The sequence below is a fragment of the Bos mutus genome, chromosome 14, assembly GCF_027580195.1.
Source record: "Bos mutus isolate GX-2022 chromosome 14, NWIPB_WYAK_1.1, whole genome shotgun sequence".
Classification (NCBI taxonomy): Eukaryota; Metazoa; Chordata; class Mammalia; order Artiodactyla; family Bovidae; genus Bos; species Bos mutus.
In genome coordinates, this window is record NC_091630.1 from 17726270 (window position 1) to 17745843 (window position 19574).

At 40.0% G+C, this 19574-nt stretch overlaps 1 protein-coding gene across 3 annotated transcripts in view; it reads right to left on the reverse strand.

Moving 5' to 3' along the window:
- RGS22 (regulator of G protein signaling 22) overlaps positions 1–19574 on the reverse strand; it is a 145452-nt gene that overhangs the window by 88753 nt on the left and 37125 nt on the right. For all 3 annotated transcript variants that reach the window (XM_070383040.1, XM_070383039.1, XM_070383041.1), the window contains 6 exons: positions 18903–18988; positions 18112–18280; positions 14813–14942; positions 11683–12283; positions 10115–10276; positions 3514–3688 (listed from right to left, as the gene is read on the reverse strand). In XM_070383040.1, coding sequence (XP_070239141.1) covers positions 3514–3688; positions 10115–10276; positions 11683–12283; positions 14813–14942; positions 18112–18280; positions 18903–18988 — 1323 coding nt within the window. The remainder of the gene's footprint in view (positions 1–3513; positions 3689–10114; positions 10277–11682; positions 12284–14812; positions 14943–18111; positions 18281–18902; positions 18989–19574) is intronic.

A 19574-nucleotide genomic window follows, 5' to 3' on the forward strand; every position in this document is an offset into this window, starting at 1 on the left:
TTTAGAGAGTGACTCTCACCCGGTCTGGTGATGGACAGGGAATCCTGCTGTGCTGCAGCCCACAGGGTTGGAAAGAGTTGGACACGACTTAGCGACTGAACTGAACTGAATGCACTCAGCCTGTATCAATTAAATCTGACTCTCTGAAGGTGGGACCCAGGCATCAGTATGTCTAAAAGCTCTCTGTGATGCTAGAATGCATGCAGGGTTACGAAACCACCGGCAGAAAAACTGTAAGGTACTTGCAGCTCCAAAGCACTACTTGTAGAAGCAGAATTTTAAAAGTCACATTATACATCTTCCTGACTTTTAAAAAAAAGCTATTTTAATCACAAAGTACTCATTTTTGAAGGGGTCGTGTGTGACTACGGTCAATAACACAACATTCTGTGACACCTTTAAAGGCTGGAAAGATTAATAAGGCTCTTTACTTCTGAAATGTATGTCTTAGCTACATTTACTACATCTCTGTGCCAAAGCACATAGGGTTATTTACTTCTTCTCTGTAAATTTGGTTAACTTTTCTTCTCTTTGTGGACTTTTTCTATTTTTTGTCCTATCTTATTCTTCCCTGTTATGAAAATAATGCTCACTATTTCTAATTTTGCCATTGCTATTTTTCACTCATTTGTTCAGTTTATACTTATTAAGCACCAGGCACTATTCCAGGCACTGAAAGAGAGCAGTTAACAAAGAAAAGTCCCTTATATTCTGGTAGGAGGTGAAAGGCAATAAACATAAATCAGCATGGTCTTAAGTATGATGAGGCAAAATAAGGCAGAGCAGAGGGCTTGGATAGTGAGGGAGGGAATCTGTGCTGGCCTGCAGAGCGTGCTTACATGGAAGAATCAAGGACAGCCTCTGTGACTAAGTGATGCCAGGGCAGACACTGAGGTGTGTGAGGGGCGACCACACACATATCTGGAGGAAGAGTGCTCCAACTGAAGGGAAACAGCAAGTGCAACACTCTCAGGTGTCTGGTGTGTTCCAGAAACAGCATTGGAGTGGTGTAAGCTAGAGAAAATGCTAGGAAATAAGGCAGGGAAGCTAGCAGGGCCATGGACAGCTGCATAAAGACTCTAGCTTGTATTCTGACTGAAAGAGGAGGCCACTAGGGAGTTTTGAGCAAGTAAGCAAATAGCTGTGAAGAGAAGAGAAGCAAAAAGCAAAGGAGAAAAGGAAAGATATAAGCATCTGAATGCAGAGTTCCAAAGAATAGCAAGAAGAGATAAGAAAACCTTCTTCAGCAATCAATGCAAAGAAATAGAGGAAAACAACAGAATGGGAAAGACTAGAGATCTCTTCAAGAAAATTAGAGATACCAAGGGAACATTTCATGCAAAGATGAGCTCAATAAAGGACAGAAATGGTATGGTCCTAACAGAAGCAGAAGATATTAAGAAGAGATGGCAAGAATACACAGAAGAACTGTACAAAAAGATCTTCACGACCCAGATAATCACGATGGTGTGATCACTGACCTAGAGCCAGACATCCTGGAATGTGAAGTCAAGTGGGCCTTACAAAGCATCACTACGAACAAAGTTAGTGGAGGTGATGGAATTCCAGTTGAGCTCTTTCAAATTCGGAAAGATGATGCTCTGAAAGTGCTGCACTCAATATGCCAACAAATTTGGAAAACTCAGCAGTGGCCACAGGACTGGAAAAGGTCAGTTTTCATTCCAATCAAAGAAAGGCAATGCCAAAGAGTGCTCAAACTACCGCACAATTGCACTCATCTCACACGCTAGTAAAGTAATGCTCAAAATTCTCCAAGCCAGGCTTCAGCAATATGTGAACTGTGAACTTCGAGATGTTCAAGCTGGTTTTAGAAAAGGCAGAGGAACCAGAGATCAAATTGCCAACATCCGCTGGATCATGGAAAAAGCAAGAAAGTTCCAGAAAAACATCTATTTCTGCTTTATTGACTATGCCAAAGCCTTTGACTGTGTGGATCACAATAAACTGTGGAAAATTCTGAAAGAGATGGGAATATCAGACCACCTGATCTGCCTCTTGAGAAATTTGTATGCAGGTCAGGAAGCAACAGTTAGAACTGGACATGGAACAACAGACTGGTTCCAGATAGGAAAAGGAGTACGTCAAGGCTGTATACTGTCACCCTGCTTATTTAACTTATATGCAGAATACATCATGAGAAACGCTGGACTGGAAGAAGCACAAGCTGGAATCAAGACTGCCAGAAGAAATATCAATAACCTCAGATATGCAGATGACACCACCCTTATGGCAGAAAGTGAAGAAGAACTAAAGAGCCTCTTGATGAACGTGAAAGTGGAGAATGAAAAAGTTGGCTTAAAGCTCAACATTCAGAAAATGAAGATCATGGCATCCGGTCCCATCACTTCATGGGAAACAGATGGAGAAACAGTGGAAACAGTGTCAGACTTTATTTTTTGGGCTCCAAAATCACTGCAGATGGTGACTGCGGCCATGAAATTAAAAGATGTTAACTCCTTGGAAGGAAAGTCAGGACCAACCTAGATAGCATATTGAAAAGCAGAGACATTACTTTGCCAACAAAGGTTCGTCTAGTCAAGGCTATGGTTTTTCCTGTGGTCATGTATGGATGTGAGAGTTGGACTGCGAAGAAGGCTGAGCGCCGAAGAATTGATGCTTTTGAACTGTGGTGTTGGAGAAGACTCTTGAGAGTCCCTTGGCCTGCAAGGAGATCCAACCAGTCCATTCTGAAGGAGATCAGCCCTGGGATTTCTTTGGAAGGAATGATGCTAAAGCTGCAACTCCAGTACTTTGGCCACCTCATGCAAAGAGTTGACTCATTGGGAAAGACTCTGATGCTGGGAGGGATTGGGGGCAGGAGGAGAAGGGGACGACAAAGGATGAGATGGCTGGATGGCATCACTGACTCGATGGACGCTGAGTCTGGGTGAACTCCGGAAGTTGGTGATGGACAGGGAGGCCTGGCGTGCTGCGATTCATGGGGTCACAAAGAGTCTGACACGACTGAGCGACTGAACTGAACTGAACTGAACTGAAGCAACATGATTGTGCATTTTCAAAAATCACATTGGCAGACTGGTGAAGAACAAACCATGCTGCTGCTGCTGCTAAGTTGCTTCAGTCGTGTCCAACCCCACAGACGGCAGCCCAACAGGCTCCCCCGTCCCTGGGATTCTCCATGCAAGAATACTGGAGTGGGTTGCCATTTCCTTCTCCAATGCTTGAAAGTGAAAAGTGAAAGTGAAGTCGCTCAGTCGTGTCTGACTCTTAGCGACCCCATGGACTGCAGCCCACCAGGCTCCTCCATCCATGGGATTTTCCAGGCAAGAGTACTGCAGTGCGGTGCCATTGCCTTCTCCAAGAACAAACCATAGATTTTCTTATTTCCCAATTGCTGCAGCATGCACATTAACAAAAACAAACAAAAAAAAATTAAAAGCTTATGATAAAACTTCAGGGCTAGTGTACAAAACCCAAGCATCGACATTTTAGTACAAACTTAAGAGATCAAAGTATCGCTGGACAACCTACCTGCATCTCAGGTAGCTGTGGAATGCAAGATTTGGGTCTTAACGGCAAGAGGGTTGCCATTTGTGGGAAAGGGTCAACATCCTTCCTCGGCTGCTCCTGACGAAGGTGCCAGAATTTCAGCTCGGCACTAGCATGTTTTGTTGAGGATGTGTGAGTAACACAGAATCTTGGTGCCCTAGTTAGAGGGAACACAGATTTAAGATTAATCTAGGCAATAAGCCTCAAAAATCAGAACATATAATATGTGTTCACAATTATCAGTCTTGCCACATCCCTTTTCTAATAATTTCTTCTTCTTTTCCTGCTCCCTATCCTCTCCCCGCAGTGTTATGTGTGTGTACATGTGTGTTATCTATCTATATCTATCCATCTATCTATGTATCTCTCAAAAGAAAAATGGGCAAAGAAGATACACAGGGAACTTATGAAAGCTGAAATCCAAATGACCACTAAATATTGAAAAGTTATCAACATCAACAATAATAAGGGAAATGCAAATTAAAAACACCACACACCAATGACATACCAAATACATAGCCCAAAATTTAAGAATCTCACACTATCAAATGTTATCATGAATTTGTAGTAATAAGTACTCTCATATTCTGTTGGTGGGCGTGCAGTTGGTACAACTATTTTGGAAAAGGGGATATGCGTACAGCATTGCTTGTAATTGTAAAAAGAGAAAATGACACAAATTTTTTAAAACAATAAATAATCTGTGGTATGTTGATGCAATGGAATACTGTATACAACAGTGAAAATGGATAAAACTCTCAATACAGTTACAGTCAAATCAGTCGTGTCTGACTCTTTGTGATGCCATGGACTACAGCCCACCAGGCTCCTCTGTCCAAGGAATTTTCTAGGCAAGAATACTGGAGTGGGTAGCCATTTCCTTCTCCAGGGGATCTTCCTGACCCAGGGATCAAATCTAGGTCTCCCACATTGCAGGCAGATTCTTTACGGTCTGAGCCACCAGGGAAGCCCATAATGTTGACAGAAGACACAAAAGAAGGCATGCGACATGATTCCGTTTTTATAAAGCTGTAGAACAGGAAGATAAAATACATGTTCAGGGATTTATTTGCATACATGTTTGGTAAAACTGCAATGAAAAGTAAGGTGGTAATCACAAGTCCAGAAAGTAGCTACCTCCAAGTGGATGGAGCATGGTGCAACCAGCAAGGCACCTTCAGGGCTCTTCGCAATGCTTTATTTCTCAACCAACATGGTGGGAAATATATGAGTGTTTCTTTGTACTTAGGTTTGAATTTTAAAGAATACACAAGATTTAGCTAGATCAAGAAAAAAGGTAAGAAAGGATTCTGAGAAAATGGCAATGTCAGCAATATTGTTTTTCTACATCTCCGAAACCCTTCATAAAAATAAATGACCCAATTAAAAAATGGGCCAAAGAACTAAATAGACATTTCTCCAAAGAAGACATACAGATGGCTAACAAACACATGAAAAGATGCTCAACATCACTCATTATCAGAGAAATGCAAATCAAAACCACTATGAGGTACCATTTCACGCCAGTCAGAATGGCTGTGATCCAAAAGTCTACAAGCAATAAATGCTGGAGAGGGTGTGGAGAAAAGGGAACCCTCTTACACTGTTGGTGGGAATGCAAACTAGTACAGCCACTATGGAGAACAGTGTGGAGATTCCTTAAAAAACTGGAAATAGAACTGCCTTATGATCCAGCAATCCCACTGCTGGGCATACACACTGAGGAAACCAGAAGGGAAAGAGACACGTGTACCCCAATGTTCATTGCAGCACTGTTTATAATAGCCAGGACATGGAAGCAACCTAGATGTCCATCAGCAGATGAATGGATAAGAAAGCTGTGGTACATATACATGATGGAGTATTACTCAGCCATTAAAAAGAATTCATTTGAATCAGTTCTAATGAGATGGATGAAACTGGAGCCTATTATACAGAGTGAAGTAAGCCAGAAAGAAAAACACCAATACAGTATACTAATGCATATATATGGAATTTAGAAAGATGGTAACAATAACCCTGTATACGAGACAGCAAAAGAGACACTGATGTATAGAACAGTCTTATGGTCTCTGTGGGAGAGGGAGAGGGTGGGAAGATTTGGGAGAATGGCATTGAAACATGTATACTATCATGTATGAAACAGGTCGCCAGTCCAGGTTCAATGCACGATACTGGATGCTTGGGGCTGGTGCACTGGGACGACCCAGAGGGATGGTATGGGGAGGGAGGAGGGTTCAGGATGGGGAACACATGTATACCTGTGGCAGATTCATTTTGATATTTGGCAAAACCAATAGAATATTGTAAAGTTTAAAAATAAAATAAAATGTAAAGAAAAAAAAACAGCATGACTAGATAGCAAAACCAAAAACTCATGGACAATGTTTAGAATAACACGTGCTAATGTGACAAGGTAGCCCACAAACCCCAAGGTACAGGCAGTGGGTACAAAAGATCAGCCACAAGACCTGCATGACATCGGTGTATAGGCCACAAGAGTAAGGAAGTGCCTGATGGCCTGAGAATGGAGGAGCACCGGAAGAGCCAGCAGGTGCAGCAGGCCTGTTTGAGGTTAGCAGTTGGGATGGAAGGGCTTCTGCTCTCTCCAACCTGAGCTGAGTGCACACACATGTCAATCACATTTCTACTTACCAACGGTGAACAACTGGAAAGTCAAAATAACAAAATGGACGAACTACAATAGGTGCAACAATTTGGATGCATTATGCTTCAGTGGCAGGATGCTGACCAACAGAGGCCAGTCTCAAAAAGTTAATCCTGTATAATTACATGGCACTCTAAAAAAAGACAAAAATATAGCGACAAACAACAGATCAGCGGTTGCCAGGGGTGAAGAGAGGAGGAAGAGTCTGATGACAAAAGGGTGCTCTGAGGGTTTCCTAAGGTGATGTTTGTACACTGACTGTCATGGTGGTTACATGAATCTATACAGTTTGCTTTTACTGTATGTTAATGTAAAACATAGAAAAGAAGAAGAAAAACAGTCTTTTCAATAAATGAGGATGAGCAACTGGATATCCATAAGCAAGAAACAAAACAAAACTGAACCTTGACCTAAACCTCACACCCTATATAAAAATTAACTCAAAACAGGCCACGGATTTAAATTAAAACATAGAATTGTAAGATTTTTAAAGAACAGCACAGGAGAAAATCTTCCAAATATAGCACTGGGCAAAGAGTTCTCAGGCTTGACACCATAGGCATAATCCATGAAAGTGTTAGTCCCTCAGTCACGTCCGACTCCTTGTGACCCCATGGGCTGTAGTCCACCAGGCTCCTCTGTCCATAGAATTCTCTAGGAAGAATGCTGGAGTGGGCAGCCATGCCCTGGCTCCCCTAGTGGCTCTGACAGTAAAGAACCTGCCTGAAATGCGGGAGACCCAGGTTTAATCCAGAGAAGGCAATGGCACCCCACTCCAGTACTTTTGCCTGGAAAATCCCATGGATGGAGGAGCCTGGTGGGCTGCAGTCCATGGGGTCGCTAAGAGTCGGACATGACTGAGTGACTTCACTTTCACTTTTCACTTTCATGCATTGGAGAAGGAAATGGCAACTCACTCCAGTGTTCTTGCCTGTAGAATCCCAGGGACGGGGGAGCCTGGTGGGCTGCCATCTATGGGGTCGCACAGAGTCAGACACGACTGAAGCGATTTAGCAGCAGCAGCAGCAGGTTTGATTCCTGGGTTGGGAAGATCCCCTGGAGAAGGGAATGGCAACCCACTCCAGTATTCTTGCCTGGAGAATTCCATGGACAGAGGAACCTGTCAGGCTACGGTCTACGGGGTCATAAAGAGTCATTCAGACAGGACTGAGCCACTAACACTATTGAAACTAAAAACAGATTATATGACCCACTAATCTCATTCCTGGACTTTAATTCCAGAGAAAGGAAGATTTATGTTCATGCAGAAATCTGTACATGAATGTTCACAGCAGCTTTATTAGTAATATCAAAAGACTGAAAACAATCCTAATGTTCCTCAATGGGAGACTGTATGTGTAACATCCACACAACAGAACACTACTCAGTAATGAAGAACAAAACAGCTTGGATGCATCTCAAAGGAATTATCCTGAATGAAAAAATAATCCCCCCAAATTACATATTACATTATTTCATTTGTGTAACAGATGAGTAGTTTTCCAGTAATTATGAGAAAGGGGGAAGGTAAGAGGCAGGCATGGTGATAAGAGAGCAATACAAAGGGATGCATGTGGTAGTGTAACTGCTCTGTATCTTGACTATAATGGCAAGTGCATGTGACAAAACTATATTCAGAGAAATAAACTATGAGAAACTGGCAAAATATGAAAAAAGATTGTTGAGCTTTATCAATGTCAATTCCATCACTGCAATATTGTACTACAGTTAAGCAAGATGTTACCACCGGGGCGGAGTGGCAGGGGTCGGGGGGTGAACTGGGTAATAGGTATACAGAAAGTGAAAGTGAAAGTTAAGTAGCGCTCAGTCGTGTCCGACTCTTTGCGACCCCATGGACTATAGCCCACCAGGCTCCTCCATCCATGGGATTCTCTAGGCAAGCATACTGGAGTGGGTTGCCATTTCCTTCTCCAGGGGATCTTCCCAACCCACGGATCGAACCCGGGTCTCCCACATTGCAGGCAGACACTTTAACCTCTGAGCCATCGGGGAAGCCCAAGGTATACAGAATCTTTGTGTAATTTCTTACAACTTCATATGAATCTATCATTCTCTCAAAACAGTTAAATTAAGAAAAGGAAAGCTTCTACTATATTTGTAATTTTTTTAAGCTGGGTGGTGTGTATTTAGGTGCATATTATAGTATAATTTATACCTTTCTGCCCTTCTTAAATATTTAAGAACAGAAATTTATACAGAGAAAAACAACATTCTCTCTATATATAGGAAAATACAAAGTATACAAGTAATCTGAAATACCTAGATGGGAGATAATCGAGAGACGGAGGCAAGGGACAAATCATGATGACCTTATTTGTTAAAGGAATTTTAACCTTAAGGAATTCGAACCTTACACTGAAAGCTTGGGGGTAACTAGTGAAAGCCTTAAAGCAGGCAAGTGACATCATCAGATCAATCACGGTCACAGTGGACAGCTCACTGATCCTCAGATAGCATACATTTCCTTCACGAGGCCCATTCTCTTCTCCACGCTTACAGAGTCCCTCGAGTCCCAGGTGAAATACTCCCTCTTCTCTGTGTCCTGTGCATCCACCACACTTGCTTTTAGTACACTCGTTTCACATGTAGGTTCCTCCCACTGGACTAGGATCCCTAGACTTGACTATGTTTTACCCTTGTACCCTTAGCACAGCACTTGGCTCATAGGAAGTGTTCATGGAATGTTTATTGAGATGATAAATCTAACTTGAGCTATTGTACATGTGCGCACATGCACACAAACACACACACATCAATTTGAAGAGATACTGAGCATAAGAGGTCAAGTGTAGAAGGATACATTCACAAAGTTAACATGGAGTTAAAATCCATCTTGTAACAGAGAAATATCAATAGCCTCAGATATGTAGATGACACCACTCTTATGGCAGAAAGTGAAGAGGAGCTAAAGAGCCTCTTGATCAAAGTGAAAGAGGAGACTGAAAAAGTTGGCTTACAACTCAACATTCAGAAAACTAAGATCATGGCATCTGGTCACCATTACTTCGTGGCAAATAGATGGGGAAACAATGGAAACAGTGAGAGACTTTATTTTTCGGGTTCCAAAATCACTGCAGATGGTGATTGCTGCCATGAAATTAAAAGACGCTTGCTCCTTGGAAGAAAAGCTATGACCAACATAGACAGCATATTAAAAAGCAGAGACACTACCAACAAAGGTCTGTCTAGGCAAAGCTATGGTTTTTCCAGTAGTCATGTATGGATATGAGAGTTGGACTATTAAGAAAGCTGAGCACCCAAGAACTGATGCTTTTGAAATATAGTGTTGGAGAAGACTTTTTTTTTTAACTTTACAATATTGTATTGGTTTTGCCATATATCAAAATGAATCCACCACAGGTATACGTGCTCCCCATCCTGATCCCTTGGACTGCAAGGAGATCCAACCAGTCCATCCTAAAGGAGATCATTCCTGAATATTCATTGGAAGGACTGATGCTGAAGCTGATACTCCAAAACTTTGGCCACCTGATGCAAAGAACCAACTCATTGGAAAAGACCCTGATGCTGGGAAAGATTGAGGGCGGGAGGAGAAGGAGACAACAAAGGATAAGATGGTTGGATGGCATCACCAACTGGATGGACATGAGTTTAAGTAAGCTCCAGGAGTTGGTGATGGACAGGGAAGCCTGGTGTGCTGAAGTTCATGGGTTGCAAAGAGTCGACATAACTGAGCAACTGAAATGAACTGCAAGTCCCTCAAACACCAACATTATCTAAAGGATAGGTACTTTAAAGAAGGCTGAAGATAATATAATAATCTTGTCATTTAAAATTCCCATAAGTCGTATATCCTTAAGACAAAAAGTATAACCTGTAACTAGCTTAATAAATGTGAAAGCAAATAACTTTGATTCTCATTATTTTTCTTACCAATAAAGAAGTAAGGGCTTTAAAACCTCAGTCTGAATTTTTTTTAAGTGTTCTTCATTCCACTGAGATCCATCTAGTAGTTTAAATTTTGATAAGACTTCTGCAGAAAGGTAGTAATCTCCACTGCTCACTAGAAAGCATTTTTTCATCTTCTCAATATGTCTGAAATAAAACACACACAAATAGGCACACACATGCCTGGTGACACAATACTCAACTAGCCAAATATTTTCCCTTCCAAAATGTTTCAGGCAAGTAATGAACTCTCTTAGAACCAAAAGTGGGGTCACAAAGAGCAGGATCACGACTGAGCAACTGAACAAAGAACCGAAAGTGAGTTACAGGAGTACCAATGTGAAGGTCAAAATAATTCGCACAGGTATGGGAATGGCAAGGACAGATGTGGTCAGCTGAACAATGGCCTTGCTAAGATGTCCACACCCTCATCTCCAGAACCTCAGAATGTGATCTTACATGACAGAAGGGACTCTGCAGAGGTGATTAGGCTTCTGGGGAGATTATCCTGGGCTATCTAGCTGGTGCTAATGTAATCATTAACAATCCTTCTAAGAAGGAGGCAGGAGGCTAACAGTCACAGAGAAAAGATGGGAGGACAGAAGCAGAGGTTAGAGAGGAGAAAAGATGTCATGGTGCTGGCTCTGAAGACAGAGGAAGGGGCCCTGAACCAAGGAAAGCAGATGGCCTCAGAAGCGGGAAAAGGCAAGGAAATGGATTCTCCCCAAAGTGCCAGAAGGAATGCAGGCCTGCAGACCCATTTAGACTTCTGACCTTTTAATCAGAAGAAAATTAATTTATGTTGCTTCAAGCCACTGAATCTGTGGCAATTAATGACAGCAACAACAGGAACTAATAAAGTATTAACTCTCAAGAACCTATGTAGGTTGACTGTATATCCTTTCCCTAACATGTCTTAGAAAGTGGTAGCAGCCTTCCATCCCAGGATCAATTAGGTCATGCTTCATAATCAACCATTTGGTAACCCCTGCTCTTATAACTATGTACAAGAACGAGCTTTGTGATCTGAACGCCGCCGAGTAACTGGAATAGTCCAGTCTCCAGTATTTACTCAGTCAAACCTTTAATGGGGATCCCAGTCTACTTCAGAGTTCAGAGCAGATCAGGAGAACACAGACAAGAGAAGGACATAAAGCGGGGTCCTCCAAGGTTCGTAAGACTTACAGTGACCTGACACATATGGAGCAGCTAAACAAAGGCCCATGCCCCATCAGACCTAAGAGGCTCTCTCGAGAACATCCAGCATCGTATCCAGAAGATATCTCATTCAGATATATCTAAGTGGCATCTGGCTAAAGACCATAGAATTTGTTAACTGAGCAGGCTGCCAGGAACAGCCAGCCCCTTACACTGGCATAAGGTACCTTTTATGTAAATCAATTTTATTATAATAAAATAAATTTTATTATTAATTCTTCTAAAAGTATAAATTACATTTATATATTTATTCCAGGCCTTCTGTCTGTGCTTAGATGACCCAAACTAATATTTTATAATTTGGTTTTAAAACTATTAAAAAAAAAAAGAAATACCTTTGATGTCTTCCAGGATTCTTAAGAACTTTTAACCTCTCAATATCCATCCATAGCCACCAATATTTCTCCCCTAAGGTACCTTTTAAAAATTTCTTAAATCTTTCAAACTCCTTTCTATTACCAATGTCATAAGTTTTGTGAGAAATACACCAATCAGCCCTGCTGTCGAGTCCAACGCTGTCAGGCTTTGAAACTGCTGGTTCTAACACGTCTCCCGACTCTTCCCTTAGCATTTCATTGAACAAAACATTCTTGCCAGAGGTAGGCCCCCCAATGTCATCAAATACCACTTCTGTTACGTTTCTGAAATTTACGTAATCTGGGCTTTCTCTAAGTGTTGCTCCAAGAATTTGATGAATCGCCACTCTCAAGATAAAGGAGACATAAGATCTTAAAAACTCGTCACATGTTGAGAAGTGCAGTGTCAGACTTTCATCAACATTCTGTTGCTTTTCAAGGTATATCCTCAGAAGAGCTTGAGAAGCAGTGTCCTGTAGAGATACAGACCCATCTTCTTCAAATTCGGAGGTTAATCTAGTGGTTTTTAATAGGCCCTTTTTCGTCCTGGGGTGAACTCCATCATCGAAGATAAAACTCTCTGTATTAAATCATAAAAGGCTATTAGATCAGATATGAATGTAAAAGTTTTCTTTTAATTGTTAACTAGATGTTATAAATCACTGCAGATGGTGATTGCAGCCATGAAATTAAAAGACGCTTACTCCTTGGAAGGAAAGTTATGACCAACGTAGACAGCATATTAAAAAGCAGAGACATTACTCTGTCAACAAAGGTCCACCTAGTCAAGGCTATGGTTTTTCCAGTGGTCATGTATGGAGTGAGAGTTGGACTATAAAGAAAGCTGAGCACCAAAGAATTGATGCTTTTGAACTGTGGTGTTGGAGAAGACTCTTGAGAGTCCCTTGGACTGCAAGGAGATCTAACCAGTCCATCCTAAAGGAGATCAGTCCTGGGTGTTCATTGGAAGGACTGATGTTGAAGCTGAAACTCCAGTACTTTGGCCACCTGATGCAAAGAGCTGACTCATTTGAAAAGACCCTGATGCTGGGAAAGATTGAAGGTGGGAGGAGAAGGGGATGACAGAGGATGAGATGGTTGGATGGCATCACTGACTCAATGGACATGAGTTTGGGTGGACTCCAGGAGTTGGTGATGGACAGGGAGGCCTGGCGTGCTGCGGTTCACGGGGTAGCAAAGAGTCAGACACGAGTGAGCGACTGAACTGAACTGAGAGAAAAGAAATGCCAACGGGGATTGGCCATATCTTCCCTGGATCTGAAGAGGATGTTGGTGGCAGATGAACTAAATATTTGCTATCCTCAATAAAGAGGATCTTCAAAAAGACATGATACACTTTTAAAATGTAATATTTTAGGCTGATAATGTCAACATACAAAGGCCCAGTCTATTAAAGAATTAGAATGTGTATACCAAATGATTGTGTGTACTTTAATGTTTCATGGTGCATGGTAAAATAAAATTAGCTACCATAGATGATGAGATGATAGATGAACAGACAAGAATTGGAGTCATACTAGCAATTAAAAAAAAACTGTTTTATGAGAAAAATTCTATTACTACTACACTTACAATCTATCATTAAAATTACAAAATTGCATAAAGTCCTTGTGAAGACTTACAAATACAACTGGACTACATTTACACTTTTTCTAAAGATATAGTCTAGCCCTTATTTTTTTAAGTCTTTCAGATAGCAGTGAAATATTTGATGTCTGTGCTTCATTTCACATGGCAAATCTACTGCTCGCAAAGCCATGGATCTGGAAAACCCTGATCCATGTGTCCCAACCTCAATTTTCTCAGTAATAGATTTCAAATCTCAATAAACTGAAAATATTTCATAATTTTAATTGAAAATATGTATAATAAATTTCCCTAAAATTGAGATTAGACTTTTGTAGACCTGTGAAAGGATAGTGGGTATACACTCAACCCCACAAACACGGAGGGAGAGTACAAGCCTGGCATTTCCCCTCACTGCCTTCCTGGTATCCTTTCTCTCTCTGTTCACTAACTTCACTCTCCCATTTTCTACTTCACTATTTGGAGGCAACAGTAAGAAATCTATATATTCCGTAATTTCCAATTAGAAAGATGATTTCCCTCTTTACCTAGATTTAGGTTCAATTCTAGAGACTCCAGATTTATCACCCTCAGAGGTTTCTGGTACTTATCAAAGGAACTGTACAATAACTTAGTGAATTGTGGAATTCCCTTCCTGAATCACATTGCTAGATTTTTTTTCCCTCTAGCAATATCATATGTTAATTACTACCGTTTCTGGAGGTAAGGGAAGGGAAGGTGAAGTCGCTCAGTCATGTCCGACTCTTTCCAACCCCACGGACTGTAGCTTACCAGGCTCCTCCATCTGTGGGATTTTCCAGGCAAGAATACTGGAGTGGGGTGCCATTTCCTTCTCCAGAGGATCTTCCCAACCCAGGGATCGAACCCAGGTCTCCCGCATTGTAGGCAGACGCTTTACTGTCTGAGCCACCAGGGAAGTCCTTTCTGGACCATTTCTGGAAGGTCCCCTTTATTTATGAAAAGTTTCTGTCACCTACCAAAGTTCATCCACCCACAGTAGAAATTTATCTGCTTTTCAAGGTGAAAAATAGTCTGAACTTAGCAGGATAACTCAAGTTCCATAAATCACTATTTACTTTTGGGAGGAGAGAAAGGTTGTACCCACTTTATTTCAAATTCTTAATAATAAGAATTTGTAAACTGTAATAGGAAATAATGATAAAGCAAATATTTATTGACTGTCTACCAGGTACCAAGCACTAAACATTTTATATATTCAGTATGTATGCATCATTAGTTTAACCTTACAGATGACAAAAGCAAGGTTACCAGAAGTGGAATAATTTGCAGAAGTCACAAACTAATAAGTATCAGAGTTGGGTTCTAAACCCCTCTTCTTTTCACTATACGAGGTTGTCTCTTAGAAAAGAGTAGAAAGTGGAGCTGCAGGAGATACCAGTTTTTTCCCTATCCGCTAAGTGTTGTAAGTTTAGAATAACAACAACAAAAGACGTAAAAAGGAGTTCTAGGGTCATTCTTATCTTTGTCCTTTACTGCTTACCAGAAGCAGATGAAACAACTGGTGATTCAATTTTGTCGTGGAATACACAAGATGGTAGTGAAAAGGTTGGTACTGTTTGCTGACATTGTTTTGCTAAGGCAAACCAATCTTTTGTTTGAGTATAGGAGGCCTAGGAAGAAAGGAGCACATTTGTTTAACCAAGATTAGCAGTATTCTTCCAATCATGAATCTGGATAAATCATTATGATAATACTCAATTTGTATAGTACAATACGTAAAGGAAAAATTATGCTGTGAAAGAAAAGAATATTGTACATAGAAAAATTCATTAGCTGAGAATAATGGTAAGGAAATTTCAGATTATTTTCATATTAGATGATCAAAAGAAAAAAAAGGGGCCCAATACCCATCAAATTCTTCACTCCTCCACCGGAAGTACGCAACCCTCCTTCCTGGATTCACTACAAACTCCCGCCATCTAGGTTAACTTGGCAGGCTCCACAGCTCATCAGTCTTTGGATGCATCTTACGCCAGCTGCTCCCATTTACAACTTTCTCAATGATTTCATGCCCCCAGATCCATCTGGTCAGGCTCAGTGTTTTTAACAGCTCCTCCTTAATATGACAAAAACTTACTGTCAGTAGCACTGGAAACCTCTCCACGTTGAACTTCCCCTTTACCTTAGATTCTGTTTTCGCAACTTTGCTTGGATGGGATGCTTCCTGAAGGATGATTTCTGACTCACCTGCCCCTGGATAGAGTCTTCAGTTTTTCCTTTCTTTATGTACTCCTGAGTCAGCTGATCCAATTCCCAACCTGACATGCAGCTTCAAAAGCCCCAGTCCTAAGAAACTCCATCTCAGATGCCCTGGGAAGATTCTTCTTCCCACTTTGTCCTCACCTACTTTTCTAGGATAATCCAACTTGTTCAACAGAGGCAGAGAAGGGAGTGTCCAGCATTACTCTCACTTTTCCTTTTTTCGAACTAAGTCATCTTAGCCTAAGGAACACTTACAGAGGAGGCAAGGCTCAAATGGAATTATGGAGAATTAGCGGGGCAAGTCGGGCCACACAACAAGACCAAAGGCGCGAGAGAGAAACACCAGGTGCCGCTGGTGTGGTACTGTCCCTTTTAGAAGTAAGGTAGATGCTGCTGCTAAGTCACTTCAGTCGTGTCCGACTCTGTGCGACCCCAGTAGCTTTGAATCTAATTTCCTTTTGTTTCCTCTTTTTCTTTCTCTAAAACCAAATCACTTACTACTAATTATATTCATTCAAAATATTTATTAAATGACTTCTCTGTTCCAAATTCTATCCTAAGCACTGAGAGGAGACCAAAATAATTAAGGAACTATCAAGGAATTAAGACCAACATACAAGAGTCATTAAATTAATTATACAAAAAGATAAGAGAGCGGAAGATAGAGGAGAAAGAAGTAGTTAGTTAAATATAAAAACAGTTAACTATTCTACTTTATATTCTTAAAAGATGGGTTAATTGTCTGTGTTTCGATGGTACAACTGAAGACAAAGAAATATTACTAATTATCATAAGGATTAATACCTATCTATAGTCACGGTTTAATGATTTAACAGCCCCAAAAATTGAACACTCAAGCTCAAAGGCTATTAAAAAGAAATATATAATTCAGGTATTACTCAAGTTGACAGAAATGAGTTTTTTTCCATCACAGAAAATAGTAAAAGTAAAGTAACTTTGATTTTTATTTTCTTATATTTGATTCAATTTACATGTAAGGAATCAGAACTTATTCCCCTAGATTGATTCTTTCCTTTGCATGTTTATGGACCTCTACCATTAGTATGTTTTTGACATCCCTAACATTATTGGAACACATATGTTAATAGGAAAAATAAATACTGAAAAATAAATATAAGAGAAAAGAAAAATGTGACTTTAGTACATCCCTGAGCATTATTCAGAGGAAATAATGGGACTGGCATACATTTTTTTTTTTTGCCAAATTTTGCTGATAGAACTGTCAAACTACAAAATTATATAGGAGCTTACACATGAAAAAAAAATGTTCAAAAAGATAGTGTAAGGATATCCATTCCAACAGAGATGTTTTCCTCTTGAATGACATCTTTGATCAATTGGAAGTGCCTGCCTAGGAGGCTGTGTTGAAAAGAACTTAGAGCCAAGTCCTAGCTCAGCAGGAAAACTGCCATGATTGATTAGCAATGTCTGTCATGAATGGAAACTAGGACAAGAGCAACACATGGGTAACATATTTGCAGTTTCTGGTTTTGCGAAGAACTGTATATTGGAAACCTGTTCCCAGAGAGATTTAATAATTAGAAGGTAAAGAGAAGCAGGATAGTGACCCCAAAACATGCCATGACCTGGATTATTGTGAGCCGAAGGAGACCTCGACCCAGTAGACTCAAGAGAAACATTTACCTCTCCTTTAACTACCTAAATTCACCTAAAAGAATTTAGTTACAGGGCCAGGCTCAGAGACAGCCAGTACCACAGATGACTTTTATGTGAATGACTACCTACCTCTATGGCAGGCAACATCTAATTAGCAAACATCTGGTCTTCTTATAGTCCTGTGACTTACCCTATTCCCCTCTGAAGCCCCAGGCCCCTATCCCATTCCCAAGCTCAGGATAGCTCAACTGCCCAACTTGTTTCGGGTCTCATATTCTTAAAGGGCTCCTGTACATAACTAAATTACCTTTTGTTGTTTTTTTTTTTTTTTTGCCTATAACTATCTTATGTCAATATTTTTTAATTAGACCAGCCAAAGAACCTACAAGGGTAGAAGGAAAAGGTTCCCTCCCTGATAAAGCCAAAGATCTACCTACAAGTTTGACTATACTGTGGTTCTCCAAAAGGACATCTGATTCTGGGTTAGATTTCTTCGTATGTACTTATACTACCCAACAATCTCCAATTGTGGAGGGCAAATTTATACCTGGTAACAGTTAAACACTAATGCATTTAATTACTAAAAAATAATCTTGACAATATGGAGGAGAAGATCCAATTTATCATTGCTTTGTACAAATATTATAGATTCTAAATAATAAAAAAATTGGAATGAACAATGAAAGCCTTACTTCCTATGTGACAGTGGGCATGCTCTTCAATTTTCCATTTTCCTTTGTACACATGACAATAATAATTCTAATTACATTTCAGGTGAAAGAGTGTAAGGCAAACAAGTCATCATAAATCCAAAAGAATTTCTGCTAAATCTACTTTGGAAGTATTTGAAAACGTTTTCTTATTCAAATGAACATCATGTCTCTAAAAAGACAAGTTTCACCAAAGTGCCAAGTCACAAAGAAACACTCAAACTTTTACCTCGCCCAGAGAAATGTAGAACTTTTTCATAATTATAACATCATCTTCTTCAACAGGAGGAGGTGGTGGACTGGGTGGTTTTTTCAGGACCCAGGGTGAAAACTCTGTACCTAATACGATATTCATGCCTGATTCACTCCATCTTACTTGTGAAATCAATTTGGCTAACCTGTATTTCAGAAATCATACAAATTGAAATAAATTTCAAATATGGTAGAATTCAGAATAAAAACTAAAATTTTATGTATTCAAATCAATCTTCCCTCCTAGCTTTGCAGGATGAGTCTCTTAGGAGCTGCTAAAATTAATGGCGTATTCATAGGATCACTAATTAATTAATAATTATTCTGTTTTATTGTATTTTAGAAAATAGTTGTTCTAAGAAAGGGTCAAATTTTAGTAAAATTTCAGACTGTTTAGGAACTTAAACTTTAAAAGTCAGGGAACATAAAAGAAAAACTTGGCCCTGTGCTAGAACATTCTGTCTTTTTTATCCCATTTGTATTCATTTTTTATCACCCTGAACACAAACACCTTTACAGAAGTAGAAAAAAATTTAAATATTATGATCAAAGAAGCAGAATTGAAGTACATTTATTAGGTACTGTTTCTATGAAATCTCTTTGGAAATGTTAAGCAATTTTTACCAATGCTCTATATTATACTACATAGTAACCAAAATACAAACTCCAATGGGGTTAAAGTACACAATTTTATTAAGAAAGTAAATAAAAATGATTTTTGGTGAAAAAAATCATTTAAAATATATGTATATTGATGAATTACAATACCTGTATTCAAAGTAACAATCACTTTCCAGAAATGTTGGAAGTCTCTCTTTTTTGACCCAGTGAATACCTTGTTCACGATTGAGACACTGTTAGAAGACAAGTGAAAAAGAAAGCATCACAGAAAATCACCTGTTAGGACAATGATGGTCTAATCACTAGAGCAATGTTACCTCTAGCTCTTATAGGGAGCCTGTCTCTACCTTCTGTTTGGACAGGACAAAGAACCCCGAGTCTCAAGTTTGAAGCCACTTTGTCTGCTGGTACACTTCATTAATTCTCTCAACAAACCTACATCAGCTATCATCTATATGTTACAGACTACCAAACTGAATCCAGAAAACTTAAGTAACTTACTGAAAGAGGAAAAATGACCAAAAAAAATTAATCAGTGTCATTATTTTCACAGATATAAAACAGGTTAAAAATAATCACAAACAGAGGACTTCCCTGGTGGTCTAATGGCTATGACCCTGAGCTCCCAATGGAGGATGAGATGGTTGGACGGCATCATCAGCTCAATGGACATGAGTCTGAGCAAACTCTGGGAGATAGTGAAGAACAGGGAAGCCTGGCATGCTCTAGACCATGGGGTGGCAAAGAATCAGACATGACTTAGCAACTGAACAAGTGCCAGAAGTTCAGGACTCTGTAGGAGGCCCCATAGGCATGAAA